Source organism: Sporisorium graminicola, chromosome SGRAM_10 (assembly GCF_005498985.1).
Source record: "Sporisorium graminicola strain CBS 10092 chromosome SGRAM_10, whole genome shotgun sequence".
NCBI lineage: Eukaryota > Fungi > Basidiomycota > Ustilaginomycetes > Ustilaginales > Ustilaginaceae > Sporisorium > Sporisorium graminicola.
In genome coordinates, this window is record NC_043720.1 from 37,648 (window position 1) to 65,507 (window position 27,860).

Genomic DNA, 27,860 nt, shown 5'->3' on the forward strand with positions numbered 1-27,860 from the left:
TTGTCGTTCGTTGTGGCCAGAATACAGAAGTGCATTAATGGATCAGTGGTATCTGGTAATAAGGCGGACAGCAGTTCGACAGTGTTTCAGAGATGGAAATTTCATTGCGCCTGCGCAAGCTGACAGTTGGAATTTTCGCTTAATTAAGTAAATCAATAACAGAGAAACCACTGTAAATCTGGAAAATGCAGCGGACCTTCCCGCTTCGCCCGGCTCCCGCGCAGTTTCTTGGCCTGCCCAGCATGTATCTGGATACGACAACATTAAATTGTATGCTGCTCTGCCTGCTTTGCCTGCCCTGCCTGCTGTCTAACTACCGCCTTCAATTAGTGCAATCCGATGAGGCAAGAGCAAGGCGAAGGCAGACCTCTCTCCGTGCTGTAACGATAATGCTCCTGGTGTTCCTGTGATTTCAGCAAAGGGTCGATTTCTTCGAACGAATCCCTCATAAGCAAGGCAGCGTCGTGAGCGCCGCGGTTGACTGATGTCCGCAATCTCTCGCCACTTCGATCGACAAAATGAGTGTCGCAACTACGGAACCAGCTTCGTCGCTCTATTCGACTGGCGTCAAAGAAGGATGGATCGGCGTTAACCAGTCATCTGGCGTCGTTCTCGTGGATGACATCTTTCCCAACGAGAATGCACAAATGCTGTCGTGGTGGCGCGATGCACTGCGTGGCATTGCAGCCAACGTCTCGTCTGCAAACTGTATGGTGCTAGCTTCAACGCCGCTTGTATCGAATCTGCTCGAACAGCACGACAATTGTCACGACGCCAGCAGCACCACCAGCAGCACCAGCGGGAACGATAACGTAATCTATCTTACCCGACGTCGCGGTATGATGAGCGCCCTTCCCGTCTTTGACGACGCGCAGAAAGCCATCGACTTTTATTCCGACGAGGGGAATAGCAATCAAGTACCTTTGCAATTCGTGCTGCGTCAAGAATGCACCTTGTGCCTGTTGCACAGCAATCCGCGCCTTCTCCGGAGCATGGCGCGCGACGTGGATGCGAGAATCTTTCGCTTCCTTGCCACACGCATGGGACAGGACAGCACGACGACCGTAAAAGCTCCCCTCACAGCTTCCGTGCCACCACCGATGCTGGCAATGTCTTCGCACACTGGCAGCATTGCTGGCGGGGCACTGACGCCGTCTTCCATCTTCACCCAACATAGCATGCAGGCCCCGCAGCACTACTTCATGCCCTCTCCTCCAGCCGTGGAAAGATTCTCAAGTAGCTCGATTGGAAGCAAATCGAGCCACGATGATGATTCCAGCATCCTGTCCGAGAAGCCCGTACTTCCGAGTCCGGTGGTCACCGAAAACCCCGTCACCGGCGAAAAGGTGCTGCAGCAAGATCGCCAAGTGCGCTACCTGGCTCCGCTTGTGACCGGCTTGGGTCTTGGCTTGAACGTCTTCATGATGTCTGGCTTCATTGCCAAAATCGTGATCGAGACTTTGGTGGACGGCAACTACGCTCGCTTTGCCTTTGTTGTTCTGCTACCATTCTTCATGTTGGTCTCGCAATTCTTGTGGGAGAACCTGACGGCATGCGTTGCACAAATTTGCTTCCCCATCCGACAAATGCACGAGAACTCTCTGTACTACAGTGGCCAGGCTAGCGAGCCACTTCCGCCGGACCACGTTTTGCCGCAGTTCACCATCAACATGCCTTGCTACAAGGAGGGTCTCTCCTCGGTGCTTGCTCCAAGCTTGGAGAGTGCTTTGGAGGCCGTGCGTGCGTACCGTGCACTTGGAGGCGTTGCCAACATTGTTGTCTCTGAAGACGGACTTCGACTGCTGACTCGCGAAGAGGCTGAGGAGCGCATCCGCTACTACAGCTCCATGGGCGTCGGATGGGTTGCTCGTCCTCGTCACAGCAGCGAAGAGGGGGGCTACATTCGCAAAGGCCGCTTCAAGAAGGCGTCCAACCTCAACTTTACCTACAACCTTTCTCTGCGCACCGAGGAGATCCTGGAAAGCAATGATGGTCAAAGCGGGGACTTGGAGCAACAGTATAACGAAGCACTCGCCCAGGCCGTCGAAGAAAGCAACGGACTTGCTTGGGCGTCGGGCAACATCCGCATTGGTGACCATATCCTGCTCATCGACTCGGACACGCGTATGCCGGCGGACTGCTTGATCGAAGCGGCAGCCGAGATGGAGCGATGTCCTGAAGTCGGTGCTTTGCAGCATTGCTCTGGTGTGATGTACGTGCAGAACCACTACTTCGAGCGATTCATTGGCTACTTTACCTCGGCTTGCGTCAACTTCAGTATCTCTTGGATTTGTGCCAACGGAGCCATGGCACCTCTCATGGGACACAACGTCTTCCTGCGCTGGAAAGCCGTACAGGAGGTGTCCAATCTGGACACTGACGGCGAACGCACCTTCTTCTCGCCCCATCACGTGTCGGAAGACTTCGAGATGGCGCTCAAGCTGCAAATGAAGGGGTATGTGATTCGCTGGGCCACGTACTCGGATCAAGGCTTCACCGAGGGTGTCTCGTTCACACCCGAAGATGAGACAGCACGTTTCCAAAAGTAAGTAGAGCTGGCGGATTGCATGGCTAGCACGTTAATCTCAGACTGACCTTCTTCTTTGCTTGGACCTGACCACAGATATGCATATGGATGCTCCGAGATTGTTTTCAACCCACTTCGTCAATGGTTCACCCGCGGTCCGATCAGCAAGCTCTTCCGCACCTTTATCACGAGCGACGTCAACGCCTCGTACAAGATCGCCACGATCTCGTACCTGTCGACATACTATGCTCTCGCCATCGCATTCCCCGTGACCGTCGTCGTCTTTGTGGTCCAAGGCCTGTTCCTGCCGTACCTAGATCCGATCTTCTTGCCATCCTTCGACGTTTTTGTCACGGTCACGGTCGTGTTTACACTGGCCGGTGGTATGGGACTGATCACTGCACGTGCTCGCTCAGGCCACGCTTCGTTTGGGCAAGCGGCTCTGCAAGCGGTTGGGCATGCGCCGGCGATGGCAGTGTTCTTCAGCGGTCTGGCGTTCCACATCATGACGGCGCTCGCAGCACACATGTTTGGCTACAACATGACGTGGGGCTCGACCAACAAGGATTTCAAGCAGTCGTCGCTCAGAGCGGTGATCCGTCGCTTCTGGACCGTGTACGTGGTCATGACGGTCTTCCTGCTGGCCGTGATTCTTTCCTGCTCACCGCTCGTACCGCTCAAGTGGCGCATGGAGTCGTTCCAGCTGCTTGTGCCGGTAATCTTGCTGTGCTCTATGCACATTCTCTTCCCTATCATTCTCGATCCTGGTGTACTGGAAAAGTACCTGCCGGACATTGGACAAAACGAATTTGCTCTCAAACTCAGGTCCAAGCAGAAGGCCTTCTTCCACACCGCCGGCCAGCGAGTCAAGAGCAAGTACGTCACTCACTTCTCCAGCGCTGCAGACCGAGCAGAGCGGGGCGAAGCCGGCGCACAGCAGCTGTCAGACGAGGTCCGCAGCGAAAAGGACGCACAGATGTTTGATGTCGCTTCCCCGCCGAGCAACTCGCCACCGTTGCGGATGTACTCAGGTGTCGTGTAAATTGCCTCAAGTTTAGTGTTCGGTTCACATTGGCAATATATTGATCTGGTTTCACATGACATTTGTCTGCCTTCGCGTGCAACTTGAAATGGTGCAAGTGTCATGGCCGTTGAAGAGTGGCGACATTTGGACCTAACTCCAGTGTTGTCAGTTACTACGAAGAAAGCATTTGTCTCAAGCTCTGGAGACGTGCCAAGCAAAATGGTATTGAGTGTCTGTCTAAAATTGCATTTGTCCAGTGATGGTGGATCACTAGGATTCCGTCTCGCTATCGCTCAAGTCGCTACCGTCTGCATCGGTGTCTTGGCTCTCAGTGTCCTGGCTACTAGGATGAGTCAATGTCTGTTGATGGCGCCTTTGAGCCATGGCAGCGGCAGTGGTGCCTTTGGGTCGGCCGCGCCTGCGAGACGGTGTGTCGCTTACACCCGCGTTGGCCAGGGACGTGTTGCGGCGTTCGCTCGACTTGTGTTCATCGATGGCATTGTCGATGATCTGGAGCATCACTTGACGCGCCTTCCAGTGCTCTTCGCAGTCGGCCAATACGGGGAATGTGTATTCGATGCGGTTGACACAGGCGGAAAGACGGGTACTGTCTTGCTTGCCGAATCGCGTGTTAGGTTCGAGCCAGGCAGTATACAGCTTTCGACCCAGTCGTCGGACGGCACGGCACTCTTCCGGTCCGCTGACTTCAAGGTACTGCTTGAGCGGAATGCGGCCTACGGCTCCGGAAGGCCTGCTGGAACTGGCTTTGATCTCGGCGCGCACCTCGCGAAGCACACGGTGCTTTGCCTTTGGCAGTGCTTCCAACACTGACAACGGGTGTTGGCGTGGCAGCTGCCAATCTTGCCATGCACCGGCATCGTCCTTGCTGCCCGCGTTCGCCTCCGCGGCTGCCGGCTGGCTTGCGCCATCGGAGTCAGCTTCGTCTTCGCTCTCGACTCTCTTGCGCTTCTTTTGTTGCTGACCATCTTCAGAAAGCGGCTGGATCGAGGCAACCGAGGCGACATATGGGAAATCGCTGCCGTCCCTTTGGGTCGTTGTGGAGAAGATGACACTGGAACGTCTGGCCATGTGGCCTTGGTTGCTGCTGCCAGACATGAAGAGCGAAGTCGGCGTGCTGCTCATGGAAGTATAGCACATGAGTGGTGCCATGTTTGTCTGTGCGTTGGCGGTCATAGCAGCAGAAAGGGACGAAAATCCGGCAGACGCACACGAGGCGGGGTCATCCATGGTTGCGAGGGCATGCACCGAGCTGTTGGTCGTAGCCATTGGCGCGGTCTCTTGGTAGTCGTACGATCTGCTGGCGTGGTGCATCACGATGGCTGCACCAGGCACGGTGCCAAAATTGACCGGTGCGTTGTGGACTGGCGCACTGTACAGAGCGTTGAGGCCAGTGTTAGGGTCGGTCATGTTGGGGGCGTTCTGCTGCACGGTCATGACTTCGTCGACCATGTGATGCAAGACATAGCTATGGGTGGGCTTTGCTGATGATGCAGTGACCGCGGTGGAGCTCCTGCTGTCTCTGCCGCTGCTAGCGCTGCTGCTACTGCTGTTGGTGCTGCTGGTGCTGCCGGCGCCGATCGAAGCAAGTCTTTCGCGTAGTGGTGCTGACGGAGCGGTGTAGATGACTCGACCGTCGCCTGTTGGAAGGTGTCTGCTTGCAACACCCTCGCTCAAAGCCACGAGGCGCTCCAACAACGAGATGACCAGCTCATTCTGATGCACACAGGCTGCCATGCTGCCGGACAACTGCATGATCTGTCGCGAAAGCAGCCGGTGTTCATTTGCAGGCCCCGGCGCCGGGCTTGTTGCAGATGGACTGTTGTCGACGCTTACTGGCAAGCTGCTGCTGAGAGACGATGCGTTCGAAGGGGTGTTGAAGGCGCTGTCTAGTGCTGTTTCGAGCAAGCCGCTATGCTCGTCGAATTGCTTTGCAAATGAACTCGGTCGATCCTGCCTTGTGTCGCAAGCCGAGAGCGAGACAGCGGTGACGTTCCGTCCTGTATTGTGGGCTGCTGGGCGTCTAGCGAAAGACGATCCGAACCCAGCTCTTTGTGAGGTGCTGCCTGTAGTGGACATCTTGTTGGAAGTAGAGAGGATGGTGCTGGCTTGGTGATCCGACATGATGGTAGAGACGAGCCAACTTCTCAAAGGTGTCTATAGGGTTCGCAATCCAGCCAAACCTTGGTCGCATCTGCTGCAAAGAAGCGTTCTGCCCGTCAGGGAGCGAACAGTGGCCTTGTCAAGTCTCGATTCTCCTTCGACAAGCAAGAAGCTGGAAGTCGGCCTTGGTCTCGTCCGAAAGGTTCATTGACAGGTTCGATCCGCTCCATGTCCAGGGTCCAGAGACGGACGGAGATGCAAATGCCACGACAAGCACGGACAGATTCCCATGCTTTCAGCCCGCGGGAAGCTTGGAGGGCTGGGAGCGAATTCCAAGGAACGGGACGGGCGAGGCTGCCCAGGAATGCAAGCAGATCACTTGGTTAATTGACAAACGAAGGATAATTGGACAGAACAGTACTGTAGATCCGCGAGTATGGATTTACAACTCAGTCGCAAGTCGACCAGAGCCAAGCTTCGTCCGTCGCCTTACTCGCCCTCGCCGGGAGGCCCGAGCCGACCGAAATCAACTCGTAATTCGGCGTATCCTTCTGCAGTGCGGGCATTCAAAACCGAATCTGGGTCTCTTAATTCCTACGCACGCGTCGTTCTAAGCCGTACGCGTACAGCAGCTATTGCTACGCGTACGCAATCCCAAGCTGCATGTCGTCGACCTTGGGCCCTTCATTCATTGTATCTGCCGGCATATCTGACGGCGTGCAGTGTGTATGGATTCCTGCGCTCCTGCTCTCCCCACACGGGACGCTCGGGGAGCTTTGCTGAAACACTCGTGTTTATACAGTGTGATGTACCGGCTTAGGGGGCCGGTTCCTTCAGCGACGCACGTCCGCGGCTAATTATGCAAAGCTGGCTCAGGAAACAAAGCTGGCCAAGCTCAGCACCGGGACCGGGAAGTTTTAGCACGCTTTGTCGTCACACAGTAAATCAAGTGACCGAACACGTCTCATCCTCACAACAGAAGCAGCAGCAGCAGGAAAAGATCGCGATAAGAAAGCGTTTTTGGCGCAGAACGATGTTTGCACAGCACCGCGTGCCAAGGCAAGCCGAGCCAGTATATAAGTCTGAGACCCTGTACCACAATTGAAGCTCTGATCCAGCCTTGCCAACCACCGACGTCGTCCCAACATGTCTTCTCACACAACAAACACAGGTGATGCGCAACCCTGGTGGTCGCCAAGCGAGCTGCTCGACCTGCTCTCGACAATGACGCCGGACAGCACAGCACTGCCTCCGGTGGCTAGTAGCAGCAAATTTCCGGTGTCTCATGCCGAGAGCAGCATGCAAGCAGTCGCTCCGTCCGATTCGTCCAGCCAGCACACCCCTGCAGCGGACAGCGACAGTCTCTCTCAACACTGGCACCCGTGCACGGAAGGCGAAACGATCGGTAGCTGCCTTGAAGCACTCGAGTTCCCAGTATCCTACCGCGATCTAGTGTATCGATGGGAAGAAGCTGGCTCGCCCACCTTGCTTTCGTTGCGCGTTCCGCTTGGCGTCCGCCTGCAGCTCAGCGCGGCGGACAAGGCAAACAGTAACAGCTCTCTGGACTTGCACACCATCACCGAAATGCAGGAGCGTGCTGTTATTGCCGCACTCGAGGATTGCCTTCGCAGCGGGTCCCTCGCAGCGCAGAGCCAGGTGTTTGTCAACTTTGCCTCCTACCTGGACATCTACGCATCGGTTCATGCCGAGTTGCTGGCCTTGCATGAGGCGTGGAATCTGGAACAGCAGGCGAGCGCATATCAGAGCACATGGCGGAGTCTTTTGGCTGCATTTGACCGCGACCGTTCCAAGTGCTCTGTGCGCGAGTCGCACGACTGTCTGCACCAGCTGCTGTGGGGACAAGTATCCGCTTGGCCTCTTGCCGAGATTAAGCGCTGCTTCAAGGCATACAAGATGCGCTCTCCGTCGACAAAGTCTCGATCAGCCATTTCGATGCCCGCGTCTCCTTTGTTTGGTAGGCATCGTCGTGGCGCTTCCGCTCAGGCTTGGCAGGCTGGTGTCGACACACCGCAGACGCCATACCTCTCGAGCAACAGCAGTAGTAGCAGTAGCTGCGGCAGTAGCGGTGCCAGCTTCAGAGCCCTCGGGTTGTCCCCAGCCGTTGACGAGTCTGCATCGACGCTAGGCTCGCCACCCGTCACATATCCTGCAAGCACTTCGTATGACGCTGTCTCGCCGCGTGCCATGCTGCAAAATACCAAGCAATGGCCCGAGTCAAGTACACTGCTACAAGCCCTTCAAAGCATGCCAGCTGAGCTTGATGCTTTTACTGGCTCGCACCAGGCCATCAAGCGTCGACACTCTCGTTCTTCAAGCTATCCCACGCCGCCTATGCAGTTGTCGCAACTGTACTCTGGTCTCACCACTTCGCAGTCGGAGGGTATGCTCGACGCCGCCGCCCTCGGATCGCCCCCGAGCAGAAATGCCTTTGCGCTTGACACTCAGTATACCCGCAGCCTCCAGGGTGTTCAAGACCAGGACCAGTGGCAGGTTGAGCCCACAGCCATGTGGATGCAGCACCATCAGCTGCTGCTGCAGGAAGCGGCGGTGCAGCTCGATATGGCCGCGCAACTGCTCAGCGCAAAGGCATCGAGATTGCGCTCCTGCTCTGCACAGCAAGACCAGTGGCATTCGCCTCAGGGAGACGGCTTTTCTCGTCCCTCGATGCGCCGCCATCATACGACCGATTCCACGCTGCAGTAGTCTTGTCTATTGGTTTCATGCATTTTTAATTCACAGAAGCGATTTGTGCCTATCCTGCGTTTCGTTCAGCGAAGCGCGAATGAGGCTCGTTGTTCCTGAGCCTGTTTGCTCATGTCTCAGAGCGACTTTCGTTGATTTGGTGCGGATCGTTTCTTTTCGTTATTTGCGCGCTCAACCAAGGCGTTGTTCGCGATGCTTGATACTAGAAGAAGCACACGAAACACTCACCACTCTGCGCACGATGAATAAAAGAGAGAGACTTGAATTTTGGTGAGCATATACAACAGGTAACCTTGAGTCGGGAATAGGGGCGAGTGAGGGAACCGTGACGAGTCTAGGGAAGTAACGAGATAGAATCGGCGCGCAAGGCCGCAGCAATTAACTGGGCCCAGCTAACACCCTGTGGAGCTAGTTCTTAAGCGACGACAACCTTGAGTTCCATGGTGGGCTGTCGGGTGGGCAGTTCGTCGGGAGTCCTGGTGTAGAAGATGCCGGGCGAGCTCGAGATGTATCCAGCGGTCGAGTACTGGCCGGGCTTGCCCTGGTACTGCGAGTTGTCGAAGGCAACGCTGTACAGGTTGCACAGCGTCCCCGCGAACTTGCCATCCCTGTACATGGAGGCCGAGTCGAAGCCCGCGCAGCTGTCCTTGTGCTCGTTGCACCAGGCGGCACAGTACTCGGGAGCGTATCCCGAAACCTGCGGGTTGCTGTTGGCGTTCATGGTCTTGGTGAGGTAAGGGTGCGTCTCGCCGTTGTCGATAATGCCGTTCTGGTTGACCTGCGAGGTGTAGCCGAGGGAGCTGAGGTCCTTGGCCGGGTCGCTCTTGAAGTAGGCGTTGACCGCAGCGTGGGCGGTCTTGAAGATGGGGCCCTTCATCTGACCCGCGTTGGTGGCCATCTCCTTGGTGACACGAGCACTGTACAGGCCGCAGACGTAGTTGGTGCGGCTGACGGGTGGGTTGTTGCAGCGCGTCTGCCAGTCTCCGGCAGCGGCAGCCGAGCCGTAGTAGTTGATGTCGGTGTCGCGCTGCATCCAGAAGGCGAACGCGGCGCAGTCGCTGCGCTTGTTGCACTTGGCTGCGCAGTCGGCAGCGTTGTACGACGTGTAGGTGTTGTAGATTCCCAGGCTCATGGTGGCCGTGGAAGCCTGGATGGTCTGGTAGTAAGGACCGAAGGCCTTGGTGTAACCAGCAGGGGCGACAGCAGCAGAGCTCTGGCCGTAGGCCTGGTTGAGCCACTGGTTGTTGCTGAAGTTGTCCGGGGTGTCAGGCGACAGGAGGGGGCCGGGTCCCGAAGAAGCGGTGGGGCAGTAGCTGGCATCCCATGCGGCGACCTTGCCGCCCTGACCAACGGTTCCGGCGGGAACGGCGCGCTTGGACACAGCGCCAGTAGGCTCAGCAGAGGCAGTGACGGTGGTGGTGTAGGCGACGTCGTTCTCGGCGGCAGCACTAGCCATGAGCGCGGCGGTCGGGAATGTGAGAACCGTAGGCGTAGTGGCAGTGGCAGGGATCTCGATCGGCGTCACGACCGTGTCATCGATGAGCGAACCGAGGTCGACCGAGCCATCGGGAGCCGTGTACTGTGCAACACTGCTGTCAACGGGAACAGCGATGACAGTGGCGTTGCTGCCACTGTCGACGCTGTCGTCGCGACGGTCAAAGTAAGCTGGCGAGGATGACACGCTGATTGCCATGGCAACGGCGAGCGTAGCCGACAGGCTGGTCCAGAAGCAGGCCTTCATCTTGAGAATCGAGTGGTGGAGTGTAAGAAAGGAGGTGGACGAGCGCCGATATGAAAGATGGTTTGGATGGGGAAGAGAGATGCAACGACCCGCAATGTGGTCCGCCTTTTATCACTTGTCGTTCGTCCACCAGGTCGCCACAGGAAGCTGCACTTCACACAAAGTTTGACACGGGGGCACAGCAGATGTCTGGTAAGCTAGCGAGCAGCGGAGTAACTCACGTGGCTGAGCAGCTCCACGTCTCCTGAGCCTCCTCCCTGACCTCCCTGACGAAGAACGGCTCAAGGGTCTCTGTCAAGATCATGCGCGAGCAGGAAAATCTTGCCCGCGCCAGCTCCCCGTGCCGGCACGGCCAAAGTGAGATGGTAAGAGCAGCGGGCGGTGGCCTGGACCCGTTGCGTCGACACGTGTGCGTCTTCGGAGGCCGTAGAGAACTGTTGGCTGGTGTGCTGAGCGGAGTAACACGCTGGTCAGGCACGCTGCAAAGAGTTGGCCTGGACCAGTGGCTCATGGTAAGGTACGCGCGGGCGCCACGATTGAAAGAAGACGCAACGCGCCAGGAACGGAGGTGAGCTGAGCTGAGTTGAGCTGAGCTTGACAGCAAACAAAGGCGGAGAGAGGCCTTTACCTTCAAGTGCTCATGCGAGGCATTGCTATTTTCATCCAGCGTGGTGGCTTGCCTTTTCCCTTGCTTGCCTACACAACACCGAGAGGAGCAAGTGTGCCAACCTTGCTTGCGGGGTGGCTGACGATGGCTCGATCGCAGGCCGGGAGCCAAGCTGCGGTCAGATTGCAACGGGAGCCAGTTTGCACGTGCGGAGTTGAAGGCAGGCCTGGTAAGAAAGCGGTTTTCTTACCAAGGACTTGGCACGTCGCGTTGTGCATACAAAATAGGGTCCTGCACGCTGCGAGGTCAGGCGCTGTTGGATTTATCCTGTCCGATTATTACTGTAGATTGAAAAATTGTGGCCGCGAGTCTGTCTCGTCCGGCCGTTTTTCGCGGAGTGTGGGCCTGTCAACTTGCGCATTAAAAAATCAGCGTAGGCTCTCTACCCTCGCATCTCTCTACCTTCAGCCGCGCCTCCGCCTCAGCATCGACATCGACAGTAGCGATCAAGAGGCTTGCAGTCCACCATATCTCTTCTACATCTGTCTGAGTTTTGCCGATCCGGGCTCGTTTGCAAACTCAGCAAGGAGAATATCGAGCGCATAGCGGACAGACAAATTTCTAACCGCAAAAACGATCGATATACGACGAGATGGCTGCAGCAGAGATGTTGAGATTGAGCACCGAGTCAAGGGAAGGTAGGTTCACTGCACGCGTATACCACGTTGTGAGACGGTTTGGGCTCTTGAGGCTCTGAAAATGGTCCCGTGGGTGTCCCGAACTTTGGTAGAGACCTCAGGCGCCAGTATAAATTTGTTTCGGTGATTAGCTCATCAGCAAGTGCCTCACATGTGGCCCTGAAACGCAGTTTCTGGGAAGTGAATCTGCTAACGACCGGCATCGTACGAAATGAAGGATCCGAGGGAACGCAACCTCGGCATGTTCCAAAGCGAGAACTGGTCCCAGAGCTTCGTCTGCAGAGGATCATCTCGTGAGACCGCATCGTTCGACATGTTAGACACAACTTTCTGAAATGAGCGATATCTGCGAAGTACAGAGTAGTAGGTACGAAGTGAAGCAAGCCGAACGTCCGAGGTAAATGAGCATCCTTCGATACACTGCAGCTGAGCGGGTCTACCATGTGTTCGCTCTTGCCTCGTTTATCCGGAGTGTGGAGGAAGCATGGAGATCCATTACATCGGCACGAATATTTGTTTGCGTGCACATTATGCAAACGCATCATCGAGGAGTATATCGCTGTAGTTACTCCGATCGTGACGGCTATTTGTAACGGGCAGGGTAAATCCGGGATGAAAGGACGTCAGACAGTGTCTCACACTCCTTGCTGAACTTTACCAGACAGGACGGGACCGAGTTGGAGGACAGGCAACCCGCGATTGCGTTGGCATCTTGTTCTTCCGCACGTACACGATGTCAAACTTGCCCTGCTCGGTACCGTTCACACTGGGACGGGGTTGCGACATTTTCCTGCGGCAGCAAGTCCAAGCCGAAGATCGGTGCGAGAGTCCGACAGTTGTTTGTCTTTAAGCGGAGAGCGACGCTCGAGGCATGGTTAGGGTTCAATCGCCTTTCCAAAGCGTCCAAGGAAGAAATCGGGCTCGGTGAGGGTTTGTAGCCACAGGTGATCGGGCGCGCTTTTCCTCCACGGAAGACGATTCGCATTTCTGCTATCCTCTCGAGCCTCTTGCGTGCCGTCGAGCAGCCCAAAGGTACCGGCTCTAGTGCTTGATTACGACTGCAACTTGTGGATGGCTTGCTGGCTTGACATCAGACAGGTTGTGGAACTACCGTGACTTCTGCCTGGCGGGAAGGCCTGCTTGGTTAATTGCTTCTCAAAAAGATATTCAAAAATGAAGGCCGCGAAAACATCGTTCGACGGTAATTTGCAAAAGGCTGATCGGTAAGTTTCACGGCTTAACATGGGAAATCTTTTGGAGCGAACAAGGATTCTGGGTCTTTTTCCTCCTATTGGTGCGGTGCTAGGCCACACGACTAGCACGACCGGCCACCTCAAGCGAAAGGCAAACGCTTCGTTGTTTCACCGCAGGATCGACTGGATCGTTCTTCAAGTTGGATCTGCACTCGCTTAGCTCGCTCTCCATCTCATGCACCCGAGTCCCGCGCCTGAGAATCAAAGTTCTACAGTAGGCCGTAGCCCATCCCCTGCTCCGCGGTGATCTGTATCGTGACTGTACACCACTGAACCCATGGTCCGTACACCTCACCACACCCACCTCATGGAACTATTTGCGCACTCAGCTGCTGGAGCGAACATCATGCTGATGGTGACTGGGAGTGTGCTGTCGGCGGGGTGGGGTTAGAACCTTGACACGAGTGAGAGAGAAGGGTCCCGAGAGAAGCATGGCGAGGCGGCGTTTGTCGTGCATGGGACATGTTTCACCCTGTGCAGGTTCTCGGAGAGTGTTTTGCTGCGTCAAAGTTTTCCAGGCTTTGTGGGGCAAACAAAGCAATTGAAGTATTAATGAATTCATTTGTATTGCACATCCCCCACTTGCATTCCGGCCTCTTAACTCCGGAGCTGGGGGCTCAAAATTTCTTGGCAATTTCGCGTAGCTCCGCTGCCAGCTACGCAAAACCCGAGAGCACCCAGGTCTAGGAGCAGCTACGAAATTTTCATCGTATAAAACTGCTGCTGGCAACCCCGCTAGCTATCCGAGATGCGAAGTCCTTATCTGCTTGGTTCCTCTGATCCCGACGGATGCTGGTTCCTTCAGGCTCTCTGCCATCTTTAGGGTCCGGGTCCCTGGCTGATGAAAAGCGGGCCTTGCCACTTCTCGCTCTCTCGGGCAAACACAGCAAGCATCGACAAAACACAGAGATCTGGTTGAATTGCGTCAGGGTCTGGTTGTCTTACTGTGACAAGAAAAGGCTGTTCTGGAAAGCACCGCCCGGTCTCTGGTGCTGTTGTTGCTCGAGCCAATGCATACAGCCATACCCACTTGTGCTCGGGTCGGGACGAGTCAGGCTGACTGGTTGCAAGTCGAGCTGCTGCGGACTTCCTTGGACAGAGGTGCTGTCCGATGCACTGTCCGAAAGAATGGGCGACGACAGCAGAAGCTGGTGTTGCTCTATGGGCATGGCATCTCCGAGGTCCTGCGCTGAATATTGACGCTGGTGGAAATGCTGATCTGGTGTCGACCCCCAATGCGCTGCTGCGAACCGTGATGGCCCTGCGTCGGCATAGCCCTGTTGCAGTGTCGAGAGTTGCTTGGTAGGTGCTTCTTGGAAGTACGCCTCCAGCACGCGTGGTACGACCGGTGTCGTCGGTGCGGATGTGCCTACTGGCAGGTAGTACGGCGGGAGTTGTGCATATGCATCCTCCTGAAAGTAGGCCTCCTGCCATTGTGGCACTGCTGGTGTGCACGGTGCACTGGCCGACATGCCAAAGCCTGGATAGTCCATCATCGGACTCCACGCCAGAGGAAGCTGGGCTCCTCCTACTTGCAAAGGGGTGCCATGGTTGTGCTGCATCCTCGAAGCGTACGGACTGAAGTCAAGGTGCAGAGACTCTTGGTGTTGGCGCGCTTTCAATTTGCGCTTGTACTTGTTTGCCTTCTCCCTATCTTCGTCCGAGATAGGAACATAGACGCAGCGCTGGCCCCGTTCAGCGCAGTGGTCGCATTCTTTCAGGTTGCCGCTGCATTTGATCTTCCTTTTGTTATTGCAACCGTGTATCAAAAAGAGTCGTAGACTGATCAGCAAACTGTACCAGTGACACGAAAAAGCCAGATGACAGAGAAGAACTTACCTCTTGCGACAGCCAACACAAGCGACCCTGATGCGAGAGCGTCGAGCAATTGCGATTGCTGAGAGAGCCGATTCCATTTTGTGCTGCATTTTTGTTGCAATATTGGCCAGAGAAGCGCTTGAGATGTAGTTGTTGCACTTCAGATAGGAGAGACTGGCAACTGCGTTGGTTTGTGGATGGGAGGCGGATATTGCTCGTTGCACCCGAGACTTATAACAAGGTCGAGGAGATCCGGTGGCTGACAGTCAGTGATCATTCCCAGCTAGACACACACGGGAAGCACTCTTCTCTGCAGAAAGGGTCTAACGCTGCAAAAGGGACACCGGGGTGACGAGGCAGACGACCGACTCCTCGCGTAGATTGTTCACTTTCGACAGCGGGAGTCACGCGAACAATAATGCAGATCTGGTAGCGCTGTTCGGGACCACTAAGGAGATCATGAGTATAGCCTCCCGAGCATTTGTTTGCCACGCGGCGAGGGCAGCTTCCCGTGCCGACGCAGCGCTTCCATTCCGGCCTTCTAGACGGACGCCTAGGCTCAGTCCTGTACCAATTGCAGCGCACTGTTGCGAAACACGGACCAACGTGGCAAAACGGAGGTGACTGCAGCCTGCGGGAAAATTAGAGCGTGTGAATCCAGGAACAGGTGTATGCCAAGCCCTCCTGAGTTATGCACGACGAACGTCTGGCGGGGACAGCCTTTGTTCGAAGGCGCTGACGTGGGGAGGGCGTCGTCAAAGAGTGGAGAAGCGCGGCAGTGCGGGCTGAACAAGAATTACTCCGGCGGAGCAAAGCGAAAGCCCGCCGCGCGGGTTCCCACGAGGAGGACAAGAGCAAAAGCCAGGCGCTTGGGTGGCCGAGGGTGTCGCTCCAACTCTCGGAGTTCGGTTGGCGATTCGGCCAATGTCCTTTCTGCAAAGCGAGAGTGACAGCAGCAGTTTCGCGCTAATGCAGGGCAGGAAACTCAGCTAGGAACTTTGGCGAGCAAAGTTTTGGTGTTTTCGAGTTTCCTGCACTCCGCTGCGGTCTGCTGCACAGCAAGTTTTCCTCAACACGTGGAGTTTTTCGCGTCGCCTTAAATCGCTCGAAATATAAACCTGGATCGGCTTACCGCTTGAGTTCCCCGTTCAGATCCCTGCACACAGCTGTGAGACACAAGTTGTTCTTTGCTTCCGTGTCTTGTTTCGACTCGGTTCTTACCGCGCGCCGAAACAAACCGGCTCCGCGAGACGAAGTGTGAGAACTCCGCAAACATTGCTTTGAAACTTGGCTGACCAGCTTGCAGCATCTTGCATCCATCCACGTTTTTGAATTCAGCTTGTGAGACGGATATGTTTGAAGGCCTTGAGAGGACCCTACCTCGAATGCACTCCATTGGCGTGGCGCCTGTGAGCGTGGCGCAATGTTTGTGTGCAACAAGATTGGGTGGACGCCCTCAGTTTCGGTTCCGTTTGTGCAGCCCGTGCATGTCGCGTGGGAGACTTGACGGACTTCCTCCGTCCTTAGTTGCCTGTACCGCATGATCCATCGATGGTCTCATCCCGCGTGTCGAGAGTCAGAATGCACCGTGTGATAAGACTGCCTGAACCCGAGAAAGCAGGGACAGACCCTCGTCCACGGCGACGAGTGACCCGACATTAAGTTTTCGATTGTGGTTGTGAAAGAGGGCTGACGAAAAGAGGGTTGACGACCTACAGTATCAGAGCTGAACGCTACGAGCTGCTAGGATATTCTCTGGAGCTAATCATCGGCTCTGGCGGTGTTCAAAACATAGTCTGCTGCTGTACCAAAGCAAAGCACAGGCCAGCAACCTTTCACTCACCGATAAGGTCCCCGTGCTGTCCGGTTCAGTATCGCTTGAGACATATGATCGTCTTACTGCCTCTGTTCGGCAGCGAGATAGTCATGCAGAGAGAAGCAGCAAGCGAGCGCATCGACGCGGGAAGCCTTGGGGTCGCTTGCTGTTCAAGAGGCTAGTTGGATAATACAGTGCAGACAGTGGTAGAGTACCTGGTGGGAATCTCACCTCCAGCTCGGCTAGCGAATCGGATCTACTTGTCGATACCGTGTCTCATGTTAGCGAGATGATCGCGGAAAGGCGACCGGGATCTGCGTTCCACACAAAGGACAGAACGCCTTGAACATGTTTCACAACGGCAAGGGATGAGAAAGCTTTTTCTCAGTATGTGACCCAGAATCAGCGATGATGAAGAAGCCGAGAGTGCTAGGAAGGAGTAAGGCGAAAGGGACCATCGCCGAAACTCTGTGCAGGGAGGAATGCGAGGAGGTTCGACCCGGTGAGTGCACCATGCCCGAGCTTTGTCTTGTCGTCGGAAAAAATCAAGAAGTGAAGCTGGGTGAGAAGTTGACTCTTTTCAAGGAGGGCACGGGTGGCTACTACGAGGTTCCAGGGGTCGCAGTACCTAGGGAAGTCCCGCGAGACTACCCTGGAAACAGGTCAAGGGGGAAAGGAACGGCACAAGTCAGCTCAGTTGGTCGAGGAACTGAGAAAGCAACGGGAAGAGCTGAATCGCTCGACACCATAACGGCAAATACGATTTTAATTTTCGGTAGCTCTGGCGGAACCGAGAAGCCAGACCAGATATAATCTAGACGATCGATTAATTAAGGAACTTGAGCATGTTCCACAGTCGGCACCGGTGTGAGATTTAGACGACCGCAACGGGATCGACAAGGGTTGTCGACGTGGTGGATCATGATCAGATGGTCGGGTTCTCGAAGAGCGAAAATATATCCCTGGACATCCTCACATGACTCCATATCAGCCCAGCGGTCCTCTCATGCGGGACGAGGAAGGAAGAGGGGCTGGGCTCGCTCGCATCCTGGATAGGGGGCGTGAAACGTTTTGCCGGTCAAAAATGGGGACTATCTTACTGCCAGGACCAGCTGGAGAAATGTGAAAGGTAGGAACTGGGCTGGCAAAGCAGGCTCGCCAACGTTGAAAAGGGGAGTGTCCATCCTGACGAGCGTCGTGCAGCGGGCATCTGCGAGAGTATCTAGGCCCTAAGCGAAAAAGTGGGTGATTGCAAAGAAGAAAGCAAACTTTCGAAAAACTGCGTCGAAAAATAAAAGATTGAAGATAGAATTGGGTGTGGCAACCAAGGCGGTAAGGCGTATCGAGTTGAGTGAGCCGTTCCGTTGCGTGAAGGCGATATTCGGTGGATTCGGTCAGGCGCAAGAACGCGAACCAGAGAGCTTCTCCAGGCGCATATCACCGCTAAATACTTCAATTACGCGTGCGCGTCCACTCGAATTAATTCAGAAGGCACATCATTTCAAACGCCGTGTCAGTCTGGGTTTTCGGTCTGCAAAGTTTCGAAGCTCCATTTTTCACAAGTATTCAAGTTTGAGCGTCGAATTGCAAGTTTGCTTGTTTGCCTGCAGCGAACCGAAAAGTGGGCTCTGAGTAGAAAGAGTGGTGAAAGCGAAGGCGATCGTCCACGCATGATATGGATAGATAGAAATCCTGCTTCGACTCTTGGTCCGTCTTGTCTCGCTTACAAAGAGTGCTCTGTCTTTCTTGCTTACTCTCTGCCTCTGTCCACGTCCTTGTGTTCTGAATGCCAGTGCGGACTGGCATCATTACGACGGTCGTTGGTTCCATTTTTCTTTGGCAAAGAACTTTCTTTCCCGGCCTGAGCATCTGCAATTCCAATCCCGCTCTTGAAGAGCACCCAACAGGTCTCATCGATAGATGCATCTCGACCCTCGCTTGCGAGGCAGTGGGAAAAGCCAGCTTCGATCAGGCAGTGGTGCTGATTAGTCGCTGTTTGCACCGTGAAACATGCGATCGATAGCAACGAACGCCAAATGCACTGACCAGGAAAGTGTCGATGGAAGACCGATATAGTATATAGCACGTCAGAAGCGAGCACGTTTGCGAGTAGACACAACTGGTTTGGCTGCCTTGTTCGGCGAGTTGGTCGAAGTGGACCTGAGAGATGGATCGGCGTTGCCACGTTTGATGCTGGCAATGTGCTCGCGACGACGTTTCTGCTCATCACGGGCAGCGTTGCTGCTGGAGGGGCTTATCTGCGACGACGTGGGCACAAAGGACGGGGGCGGTAGAGTCGGCTCGGGAGTCTTGGGTGCTGTCCTGTGCGATGCTCGAGATGCCCTTGTTTGAATGTGCTCTACTGCGGGCACCGGCGAGGAAAGTGTCTGGTTGGTGCGAGAGTCCTCTTTAGACGGGGTGCTTGTCAGAAACGGTAAGCTATCCTCTTCGCTGGTATCCGAGTCCGAGTCCGGGTCCGAGTCCGAGCCCTCTTGCGTATTGAGCGTGGATGCATTCCTTCGAGGAACACTGGAGGGAGAAGCGTGCGCAGGATTGGCGCAAGTAGATGCCGCCGCAGCCGAGCCAAGAGGTGCTGTAAGCGTGCGATCACCATCCTCAGAGCCGGCGCTCAAGGTGCGGCTCGGCGATGACAGCGATTTGCCCTGCATCACTTGACTCGATGCTATGCGTGCAGTGCGGGACTGTCGCAGAGGAGGCTTTAGACCGGGCGGCGGACCAAAGAAGAGCATATCAGCGTCGTCATCGAGGTCACTGGTCGCAGCGGAACGTAGCGCGGCAATCGTTGTGACGGACGAAATCATGTCGTTGCCGGTGTTGTCATTGTTGCCATCGGTGCCATTGTCGCCTTTGTTGCCATCCTGGTTGCGCGGCGAGAGCGGATGCAGTGGCCCAACAGCAAGTTTTGCGTTCACCAGCGCAGAGCGTCTCAAGAGTTCGAGCGAGTCGCTCGACGCGGCAGGGCTTGAACCGGAGACGGGCTGTTGGTGAATGCGGTCGAGTTGTTGCTGCGAAGCGCATCGAGCGAAGACATCAGCAAGATGGAGCAGCGGCCGAATGAAATGGGCTGATATCATGTTGGCAGATGATGCGTGATCAAGCGGATCGAGATCGAACGAGGTTTTGAGGCCGCAGTCGACGACATCATCATCGCGCTTGGACTTGACGCTGATGGACAAGGAGGAAGAGAAGCGAGTCGATTCGAGACCGATCGTGGTCTTGAGCGACGAGTCGAATGCCGTGCGTGGGTCGAGTGCATGGTGGATAGCAGCAATTATGTCGCCCAAGTGCGCCGCATCGTCGGACCGAGAAGCCGCCTTAGAGAAAACCTGAGTGCGACGGTCGAGAGTGCGAAGGGATACACCCTCATAGGATGCATTGCAGGCATCGCAGTCGAGCAGAAGCAGCCCGGCCTCTTTACGTGAGGATGAGAAGACCAACTTGTAGAGAAAACAGGCTGATTCTTGATCAATAGAGCGTAGCAGGCGAAATGGAAGCCCGAGGAGGGCTCGGTTGAGGTCTTGCGACCATTCAAGCAGATTGAGATCGCCGATATCCCAGTCGTCGCTCATGCTTGCGGCTGCGAGCGGTGGGAGGGAGGAGGCGCTTGTACGATTCCCAATTCTATGGAGGAGATATGCGGGCCATTTCAACCGTTGCGAAGGGGCCGCCGGCCTCGTGGTGGTGCGTCCAGCTGTTCGGAGGGACACAGAGAGGTGAGGATGCTTGTTCGCACAGACACAAAAAGTGGGAAATGGACCCTGCAGAATGCGTGACGTTTCCTACTCATCGCCGATCAATGACTCAAAGCCCGCTAATCGGTGATATTGGCGCGTCGTGTTGCAAAAGTGTGGAGCGAGCAAGGCTGATTTGCAACTTGCGTCACGTCGAGCCGATTTTGATTTTGGGATCGGCATTTGAGGCACTTGGCCAGTCTGTGCCGCATCTGGTTGGAATCAAGGGGAGCATAGCGATGCTGCCTGTTTGCTGTGTCTGCTTGGATCCCTCCATCCATCCAGCGATCCAGCGATCCAGCGATCCAGCGATCCATCCACGCCCGCCTCACCTCGCCTGACGTGGGCTCAACCACGGCCAGCTTCGGCATCTAGACGCGCAACCACCATCACCACACCATTCACGCTTCGCACCGACCACAGCAACTGCACCGTGCACACTTCTGCACGAATTGGTCCGCAACCCGAATCACGTCGACAACGCGGAATTCGGATTACTGCATGCACAGCAAACAAACCCTCGCCTGAGCCCACGGAAGAAAAGTCAGGCCATTCGGTCAATGCCCACGGCGCAACTTCATGTGTGCATGACCTGATCTTAGCAAAGCAAAGCAATTCTAGCAAAGAACATCAACATCGAACTACTGCCTGCATCGACTGTCGGCGCATCGCCGCATCGGATCAGTTCATAATGGTCACTACAAGGTATGCTCTTGCAAGCTTGCTTTTGGCGTGCCACAGTCCCACATAACTAACTCGCATCTCTCGTTGCCTGTCCCACCGCTCTCATCTACGCCCACCTTCGATACCCACAGAGCCCAATCGCAGACCCCGCGCAGGTCAAGGGGTCGAGTCTCGTTTCCTGGTGACTCTGCTACCAACTCACCCGCTACACCTACGCCAGCTCCTCGCTCCAACTCGTCGCGTTCCTCTCCCACCAAAAAGGCCTCGACTTCGACCCCTTCTTCACCCGCCGTCCGTCGACGCGAATCCTCCGTCATGAGCTCCAAGTCGCTCTCCAAGCAGCAGCTGGGTCCCAAGACGCAGCATTACGAGTTTGCTGGTCCCTTTGGCGCCGCCTTTGTCTCGCTCACCGTGCCCTTTTTCGCCTACTACCTCTACTTTGGATGCTCCGACAAGCTCGGCTGTGCGCTCACGCTGCCTATCGACAACCCGGATGCGCTTCGCTCCCTCTTTGTTCAGGGCGTCAAGGACAGCCTCTTTGACACCACTGCCTGGGCCATCTACGCCGCTTGGTACGCCTTCACCGTGCTTGCTTGGATCGTGCTTCCGGGCAAGGATTTCGAGGGCACCGAGCTACGAACCGGTCAACGACTGCACTACAAGCTCAATGCATTTGCCACCTTTGTCGTCGCTATGGCTGCTTCGGCCGGCTACATCTTCTACAAGGGCCCTGAGAGCTTCACCATCTTCTACCAGCACTGGCCTGGCCTCGTCTCTGCCGCGCTCTTCAACTCATTTGCTCAGGCCGTCTACTGCTACCTGATCTCCTTCAGCGAGGGCAAGCTGCTTGCGCTCGGCGGCAACTCGGGCAACGTGCTGTACGATTGGTTCATCGGCCGCGAGCTCAACCCGCGTATTGGCAGCTTTGACATCAAGTCGTTCAACGAGCTGCGACCGGGCTTGATCCTGTGGGCGATCCTCGACATTAGCTGTGCCTGCCAGCAGTACGTTCAGCTGCACGGCCGCATCACGGACAGCATGGTGCTCGTCTGCGCCTTCCACCTCTGGTACGTTGCCGACGCCCTCTTTATGGAGTCGGCCATTTTCTCGACCATGGACATCACCACCGACGGCTTTGGCTTCATGCTCTCCGTAGGCGACCTGGTGTGGGTGCCCTTTGTCTACAGTCTCCAGGCGCGCTATCTCGCCTTCCACCCCGTGCACCTCGGCATTGCCGGCACCGCCGCCATCGTTGGCGTCAACCTGATCGGATATTACATCTTCCGCGAGGCAAACTCGGAGAAGAACTCGTTCCGTAACGGTAGCAACCCCAAGAACCTCAAGTACATGACCACCTCCTCGGGCCGAAAGCTGTTGACCTCGGGCTGGTGGGGCCGTTCGCGACACCCCAACTACCTCGGCGACTGGACCATGGCCTGGGCTTGGTCATTGCCCTGTGGCTTTGCGACTCCCGTGCCTTACTTCTACGTGGCTTACTTTGCTGTGCTCCTCGTCCACCGCCAGCTTCGAGACGACGAGGCGTGCCGGAAAAAGTACGGCAAGGACTGGGACAAGTATTGCAAGCTGGTACGCAGCCGCATCATCCCTGGTATCTACTGAGCTTTCCTCGATGCAAGCCTCTCGAGCCACTCTGTCGCTTGTATTGCGTCGAAACCGTTTCGCCGCTGATTGGCCCTCTCTTATTTGCCCATGCGTTTGAGCGCTATGTCTCTCTGATTTCTCCGCCAAGCCGTTCTTGGTGTGGCGAGCGGTCATTTAGCAGCGGCCGCGGTCTATGCCACACCTCTCTGGTGTGCAAGTCTCGTCCTCTCTTATAATGCTGTCCAGCCCCGTCTCGCGAATCCCTGTACTTTACGAAAGAAAGAATGCTAGACGCATTGGTGTTCCCTTGGTGTCACTCGCATGACATTCACAGCTGGTACACAGAAGGCCAGCCACTGAGGACAGCAACGCAGCGTTGCGGGAGCTACAGTGTGAGCTGAATTTTCAAAACTCGTTGTTAAAGTGTGGTTCATCTCCGATGATGTTTCCCGATGGCTTCAGACCGCCTGTAAATTCGAGGCAGCGAAAGCGCACGGGCTTGCTGTAACAAAATTGACGAGAAAGCCGGTTCTTTCTTCACATTGTCTGTCACCATCTCGTTTGCACCTCAACTCGATCCAAGCACGCGTCCTCAAGCATCATGATGGGCTGTCGTCGAACTGTGGCGCTGCTCGTGGTGGCGCTGACCACCTTGATGAGCACGGCGTGGGCGGGGCAAGACTTGCGTGGCCAGATCCAGCCGAATGCGGAGCTGGGCCACTTGCTCAACCTCGGGCCCAACACACGCGTTGTTCTGCATGCCGTTCCACCGGAGGCTTCAGCTAGCACAGCGGACGGTGCGCAGGGTGAAGCTGAAGATCTGGCGGCGTTTGGGCAGCAGCGTGATCGGGCTACACTCGTGGCGGTGGATGGCAGCTTTATCTTTCGCGATCTCGAGCCGGGCGCGTATACGCTCGAAGTCGTTTCGCGCACGCATGCATTCGAACGATACCGCATCGACGTGCTCGACTCACAGCTGGGCAAGGCACCTCAGATCCGCATCTTTACACCGTAAGTCTGGTTTCCCGATACCGCAAGATCGCGCTTGCCTCGTTGCTGCTGAACCGCGCGCCACTGACACGCTTTGCTCTCTCTCTTTTCTGGTTGCACAGCGGCACGTCGCTCGTCTCGATCCGCTCGTCGAACCTGGTGTTCCACCCGCTCATCCTGCACGCTGTGAAGCGCATCGACTACTACACCGAGGCGGCGCCGCTGACGCTGGGCTCGCTGATCGGCATGGGTGGGCCGATGATGATCCTCGGGCTCGTTGGCATGGGCATGGTGTTCCTCATGCCCAAGCTCACCGCCTCGCTCGATCCCGAGGCGCAAAAGGAACTGGCAGACTCGCAGAAGCGCATGCAGAAGCGTCTGGCCGCCGTGCAGTCGGGCGATGTGTCCAGTCTGCTCTACAGCGACGACAAGGTGCAGCAGGGCCAGGAGCGCGAGAGGGCTGCAAACCAGGCGCGTGCACAGCGCAACGTCGGCCCGTCCAAGTAATGCACACCCGCGAAAGCTCTGTAGACTGGTTCAGGTCTGTTTCTCACACGGTCGGAAGTGGACGCATCACACATGATATTTTTGCAAACCATTGTTGTTGACCATTCATTTATCACACCATGGGCAACGGCACCCCGCCCGGACCGTCCCGCGGCTGCGGCTGCGTCTGTGCTGGCTGCAACGAGCGGACCAGGTTTTGCGACTCGGCGTTGCCCGCCAGCAGGTACCGCAGCGCAAAGATCGCGTGTTCCCGCATATCTATCTCACAAACACAAGGGCAAAAACAAAAAGTGTCAGCAATCTTGTCCCCCAAGCGCGCCGATGAGACCGGCGTGCACCGCACCGCAAAATCAAACACTTACAGGGGTTGCGCTCGTCGAGCACGGTCATGTTGAGCACGTGGAAGAGCCCGCCTCGGTCGCGGACCCAGTCTTGCACCTGGCGGATCTGAGTCCTCGTCCACGCCAGGGTGGCGTCTCTGCTGCTGCTCGTGCTCGGGTCCAGCTGCGAGTGTGTGTCCTTGGTGCTGGTGGCAGCCGTGGGGGCGTAGACGAGCGAGCCGAGGACGCGCACAATGTCGCGCTTGAGGTGGTCGAAGCCGTAGCTGGGTGTAGCGTGATGATTGGATTCGTGTGCGGCGCGGCCGGTGGAGGACAGCGCGTGGCCTTGAGGCAGCGGCCGCCGCGCGTCGGGAGCACCTGTCTCGACATCGGACGGTCGGAACGGTGATAGCGCAGGTGCATACTGGTGCGTCTGGTCGAGAAGCGCAACGAGCTCATCGACAAAGGCTTGACTCCCCCGCATTTCTGACAGAAGAGCACGCGAGACTTCGCCGAACTTCACCGCTGCCACACCGTCCTGTACATCGTCGCTCCATCCGTCTGCGGTCATGCTGATCGAAAGCAGACTCTGCAGAAGCAACAGCAGGCCGTGGTGGACGCCGATGAGCCTTCGGTCCTGCGGTTGCTGGTCTGGCGATGTGCCGTCCTTGGCTATGCCGCTCGCCATGGCAGTGCGAGCGAATCGTGACAGGTGGACGAAGGTATCCATCAGCCCGGCGAGGCCAGCACCCTGACGGCCTGCTTCGATCCCGTCAAACGCACTTGATAGATCAAACACAGCGCCATCAGCAGACGACTCTGCAACTTTCTTCTGCTCGAGATGCAGCCAGCTGTCGAGCAGCTTGAGCAGCGTCAGTTGCGCGCTTGAGAGGACGGGTCGATCCGACTCGAATCCCGAAATCTCCTCCAACGGTGCCAATTCAGAGACGAGTATCGAACTATAGCCGCGCTCGAACAGAAGGGCAAAGATGGTGTAGATAAACCCAAGCGACTCTTCCAGCCCTTCGGTCTCTGATTCCGGTTCGTAATCCTGATTCGATCCATCGTGTGTCGCCGAAGAAGTGCGGAGCATGATGCTCTCGGACGTGCTAAGCAGCGATTGAAGCAGCTGTAGGCCTGCAGCAGAGGTACAGAGCTCATAGCATCGCACGTGGGCAGCTTCGGTCGAGGTCGCCGTTCGGAGAAAGTTGATAAGCAAGATCTGTGCTGCGCTCTGGGTGGCTGTGTCGGGCGACGAAAGGAACTTGAGGACCAATTTGTCCTGATCTGTGTTGGTGATGACGATGCGGGGCCACATGGTGGATTGCACTTCGTGGTTGGCGGTGATCAAGTTGGAGAGCATTTGCACTGCCGACCGAGACAGAAGCGCTGCATCGGGATCGTTCAAGGTGTGAAAGCGAGTGAGGTTGTCCAAGAAAGGGGCCACGAGATCGAATCGACGGCCAACGAGGTGCTGGGCATCAGAGCATCCCGCCATAGCGTTGCGAATGATACGCAAGTACAGCGTGGCTACCTGACAGGCACGTTGGTATGAATCGCGGTGTTCTCCCTCGGTGCTGACATCGTGTTGGCCGTCTAGAAGGTCCTGCTGATCGTGTGCCACTGGACGTGGTCGTGCGTCTTGCATGCTTTGAAAGAAAGGGAAGAACGCACTCAACGATTCCAAGATGCAGGTCAGCGCCCCGGACGCCACAAGAGCATGCCGTTGAGAAGCATCGCGGGCCAGCAGTTGACTCAATCGTCCAAGATGAGCTTCGAGATTGCTGTACGCCTCGATCTCGCGTGTTGTCGTGTCGTCCTGTGGGGTCGAAGGAGCGACTGAGCTCTGATACTGCTCTAGGAGGTCCAGCAGCTCTTTCGAGCTTGTGAGAGTCGATGCATCCTCTTGCGTCTGCAGCATGGCTGTTGCAACGTTCAGCCACAATCCGCTGTTTGGCGGTGCAAGTCGTGAAGGTCGCCAGCTCGAGAAGGACCAAAACCAAAACAAAAAAGCCAAGTGGAGAGCCGCGAAACGGAACTCGGGAGACGGCGGCGGTGAAATTCTTTAAAATTGTTAGACTTTGATACATGTCAGCTTGTGCACGAGACCTTCTTGCGCCGACATCTGCGTCTTTTCTTCACGGCTCTGTGCAGGGATTCACAGAAGGGACAGCATGTGCACAAGATCAGTCGCTCCGTCAGCTTGCAGAGAGGATCAAACGAACGGCATTTCTCAAGAGGTGACAAATGCTAAGCTACAAAGGGTAGGTCGGACAGACGAGCTAGCAGTCCCGATCATCGAGAAAGCCGAGGGGGCGTGGGTTTCGATTCACACAAGCAACAGACCATGAGAAAAGAGACGGGCAAGAAAGTGCAAGCCGTTCAGGAGACTTGCGATCTTCAAGCAGTCTTCTCACTTCTTGCACTTGCCGTTCTTGCAGTAGCCATCCGAGTCAGTGATGTAGGTGGGGTCCTGCTGGCCACCGTAGTTGGTCGCCTTGTCCTTGCCCGAGCAAGCCTTGTAGAGGGCGCAGGTGAGGTTGCCCTTGGTGAACTTGGGCTTGACCGAGTCCGGGAGGTCGTCGATGTCTTCGGGCTTGTCGGCGTTGTCCTGGTAGATGTTGACGAAGAAGCATCCCTTTTCCTCGTTGCAAGCCTGCAGACACTTGTCGACATTGTCGACGAGGAGGTAGGTGATGTAGTTCGCGTTGTCGATCGTAGCCGCACCGACGGTCTTGCCGTCGTAGACGCCTCCGTGAGCAACAGTCGTGTAGTTCTTGAAGACCTGCTCGTAGCCCGACTTGCAGACGGCTCCGCTGCAGTCGCCGTCAGGCTTGGGGGGAACGTTGCCATTCTGGCAGAAGGGGGTGTGCTTGTTCCAGATGAGCCAGCACTTGGACTTGTCACCGCCACCCCAGGTAGGAATGCCCGGTGCATGGCAGCCCCAGGTGAACGAGGGAAGCGACGCGTGCTTCCAAGGAGCGCATTTCGACCAGGCGCTCTTCTTGAGCTCAAAGAGCTTGTACAAGAGACCCAAGGTACGTTCTTGCATGGGCTCGACGGGCGAGGCGCTGGCGTAAGAAGCCGCGCCGACGGCAGCAATGATAGCAACGTTCTTGAGCTGGACCATTTTGAAAAGCGTGTTAAGTGGACTAGGAGAAGGGTAGGGAGCGATTATGGGACCAAATGAGTGAGAGGAGAAGGAAGAGTGGAGATGACCTGTTGGAACAAAAGTGGGGGGAGTGAAGAAGGCGAGAAGACGGGCCAATATATAGACTTGTCAGAGGGTCTTCAAGATGCGCAAGTATGTAGGGATCAGGCACTGATGGGGAGCAGACAGTGTTCTTCGGGAATACAAGCTGAGTAGGAACGTGTTTGCGAGTTTGCCAAGTCTATCTAGGTTTGGGGTGAAGCGTGGAGCTGCTGTTGGCTCTTGTTCATCACCCGCAGAAATTCCTTTGAGCGGGTGGGTTCGGGCGGCATTCTTGGTGCTCGAAACGAGAGCACCATGCCCCCTTTGTGTTGCGCTGCTTCACGGCTTTCTGTCAGAACCGCAAAAGATGCAAGGGGAGTCTCCGTCAACCGACGAAAGTACACCAGCCGGCGAAAATGCCTTTGGAGCCCGAGTGAGACACCCGAATTCGCCAAGCCGTCGGGTTAGCCATTGGCGGAGGGC

At 56.1% G+C, this 27,860-nt stretch overlaps 10 protein-coding genes across 10 annotated transcripts; 4 read left to right on the forward strand and 6 right to left on the reverse strand.

The window, feature by feature from the left end:
* Positions 1 to 518: 518 nt before the first annotated feature.
* On the forward strand, positions 519 to 3,569 carry EX895_001073 (uncharacterized protein; the record flags this gene model as incomplete). The annotated part of the gene is made up of 2 exons (XM_029881673.1): positions 519 to 2,545; positions 2,624 to 3,569. 2 exons carry the CDS (start codon positions 519 to 521, stop codon positions 3,567 to 3,569), a joined length of 2,973 nt encoding a protein of 990 aa, XP_029741761.1.
* A 252-nt stretch (positions 3,570 to 3,821) lies between these two features.
* Positions 3,822 to 5,693, reverse strand: EX895_001074 (uncharacterized protein; the record flags this gene model as incomplete). Its single annotated transcript, XM_029881674.1, has 1 exon — positions 3,822 to 5,693. One exon carries the CDS (start codon positions 5,691 to 5,693, stop codon positions 3,822 to 3,824), a length of 1,872 nt encoding a protein of 623 aa, XP_029741762.1.
* A 1,125-nt stretch (positions 5,694 to 6,818) lies between these two features.
* EX895_001075 (uncharacterized protein) lies at positions 6,819 to 8,396 on the forward strand (the record flags this gene model as incomplete). The annotated part of the gene is made up of 1 exon (XM_029881675.1): positions 6,819 to 8,396. The coding sequence occupies one exon, from the start codon at positions 6,819 to 6,821 to the stop codon at positions 8,394 to 8,396; it is 1,578 nt and encodes a 525-aa protein (XP_029741763.1).
* Positions 8,397 to 8,811: 415 nt separating this feature from the next.
* Positions 8,812 to 10,137, reverse strand: EX895_001076 (uncharacterized protein; the record flags this gene model as incomplete). The annotated part of the gene is made up of 1 exon (XM_029881676.1): positions 8,812 to 10,137. The coding sequence occupies one exon, from the start codon at positions 10,135 to 10,137 to the stop codon at positions 8,812 to 8,814; it is 1,326 nt and encodes a 441-aa protein (XP_029741764.1).
* A 3,499-nt stretch (positions 10,138 to 13,636) lies between these two features.
* On the reverse strand, positions 13,637 to 14,257 carry EX895_001077 (uncharacterized protein; the record flags this gene model as incomplete). The annotated part of the gene is made up of 1 exon (XM_029881677.1): positions 13,637 to 14,257. One exon carries the CDS (start codon positions 14,255 to 14,257, stop codon positions 13,637 to 13,639), a length of 621 nt encoding a protein of 206 aa, XP_029741765.1.
* Positions 14,258 to 18,416: 4,159 nt separating this feature from the next.
* On the reverse strand, positions 18,417 to 19,919 carry EX895_001078 (uncharacterized protein; the record flags this gene model as incomplete). The annotated part of the gene is made up of 1 exon (XM_029881678.1): positions 18,417 to 19,919. The coding sequence occupies one exon, from the start codon at positions 19,917 to 19,919 to the stop codon at positions 18,417 to 18,419; it is 1,503 nt and encodes a 500-aa protein (XP_029741766.1).
* Positions 19,920 to 20,772: 853 nt separating this feature from the next.
* EX895_001079 (uncharacterized protein) lies at positions 20,773 to 22,385 on the forward strand (the record flags this gene model as incomplete). Its single annotated transcript, XM_029881679.1, has 2 exons — positions 20,773 to 20,786; positions 20,897 to 22,385. 2 exons carry the CDS (start codon positions 20,773 to 20,775, stop codon positions 22,383 to 22,385), a joined length of 1,503 nt encoding a protein of 500 aa, XP_029741767.1.
* Positions 22,386 to 22,968: 583 nt separating this feature from the next.
* EX895_001080 (uncharacterized protein) lies at positions 22,969 to 23,864 on the forward strand (the record flags this gene model as incomplete). Its single annotated transcript, XM_029881680.1, has 2 exons — positions 22,969 to 23,378; positions 23,480 to 23,864. 2 exons carry the CDS (start codon positions 22,969 to 22,971, stop codon positions 23,862 to 23,864), a joined length of 795 nt encoding a protein of 264 aa, XP_029741768.1.
* A 112-nt stretch (positions 23,865 to 23,976) lies between these two features.
* Positions 23,977 to 26,105, reverse strand: EX895_001081 (uncharacterized protein; the record flags this gene model as incomplete). The annotated part of the gene is made up of 2 exons (XM_029881681.1): positions 23,977 to 24,122; positions 24,227 to 26,105. The coding sequence occupies 2 exons, from the start codon at positions 26,103 to 26,105 to the stop codon at positions 23,977 to 23,979; spliced, it is 2,025 nt and encodes a 674-aa protein (XP_029741769.1).
* A 492-nt stretch (positions 26,106 to 26,597) lies between these two features.
* EX895_001082 (uncharacterized protein) lies at positions 26,598 to 27,314 on the reverse strand (the record flags this gene model as incomplete). Its single annotated transcript, XM_029881682.1, has 1 exon — positions 26,598 to 27,314. One exon carries the CDS (start codon positions 27,312 to 27,314, stop codon positions 26,598 to 26,600), a length of 717 nt encoding a protein of 238 aa, XP_029741770.1.
* Positions 27,315 to 27,860: the final 546 nt, after the last annotated feature.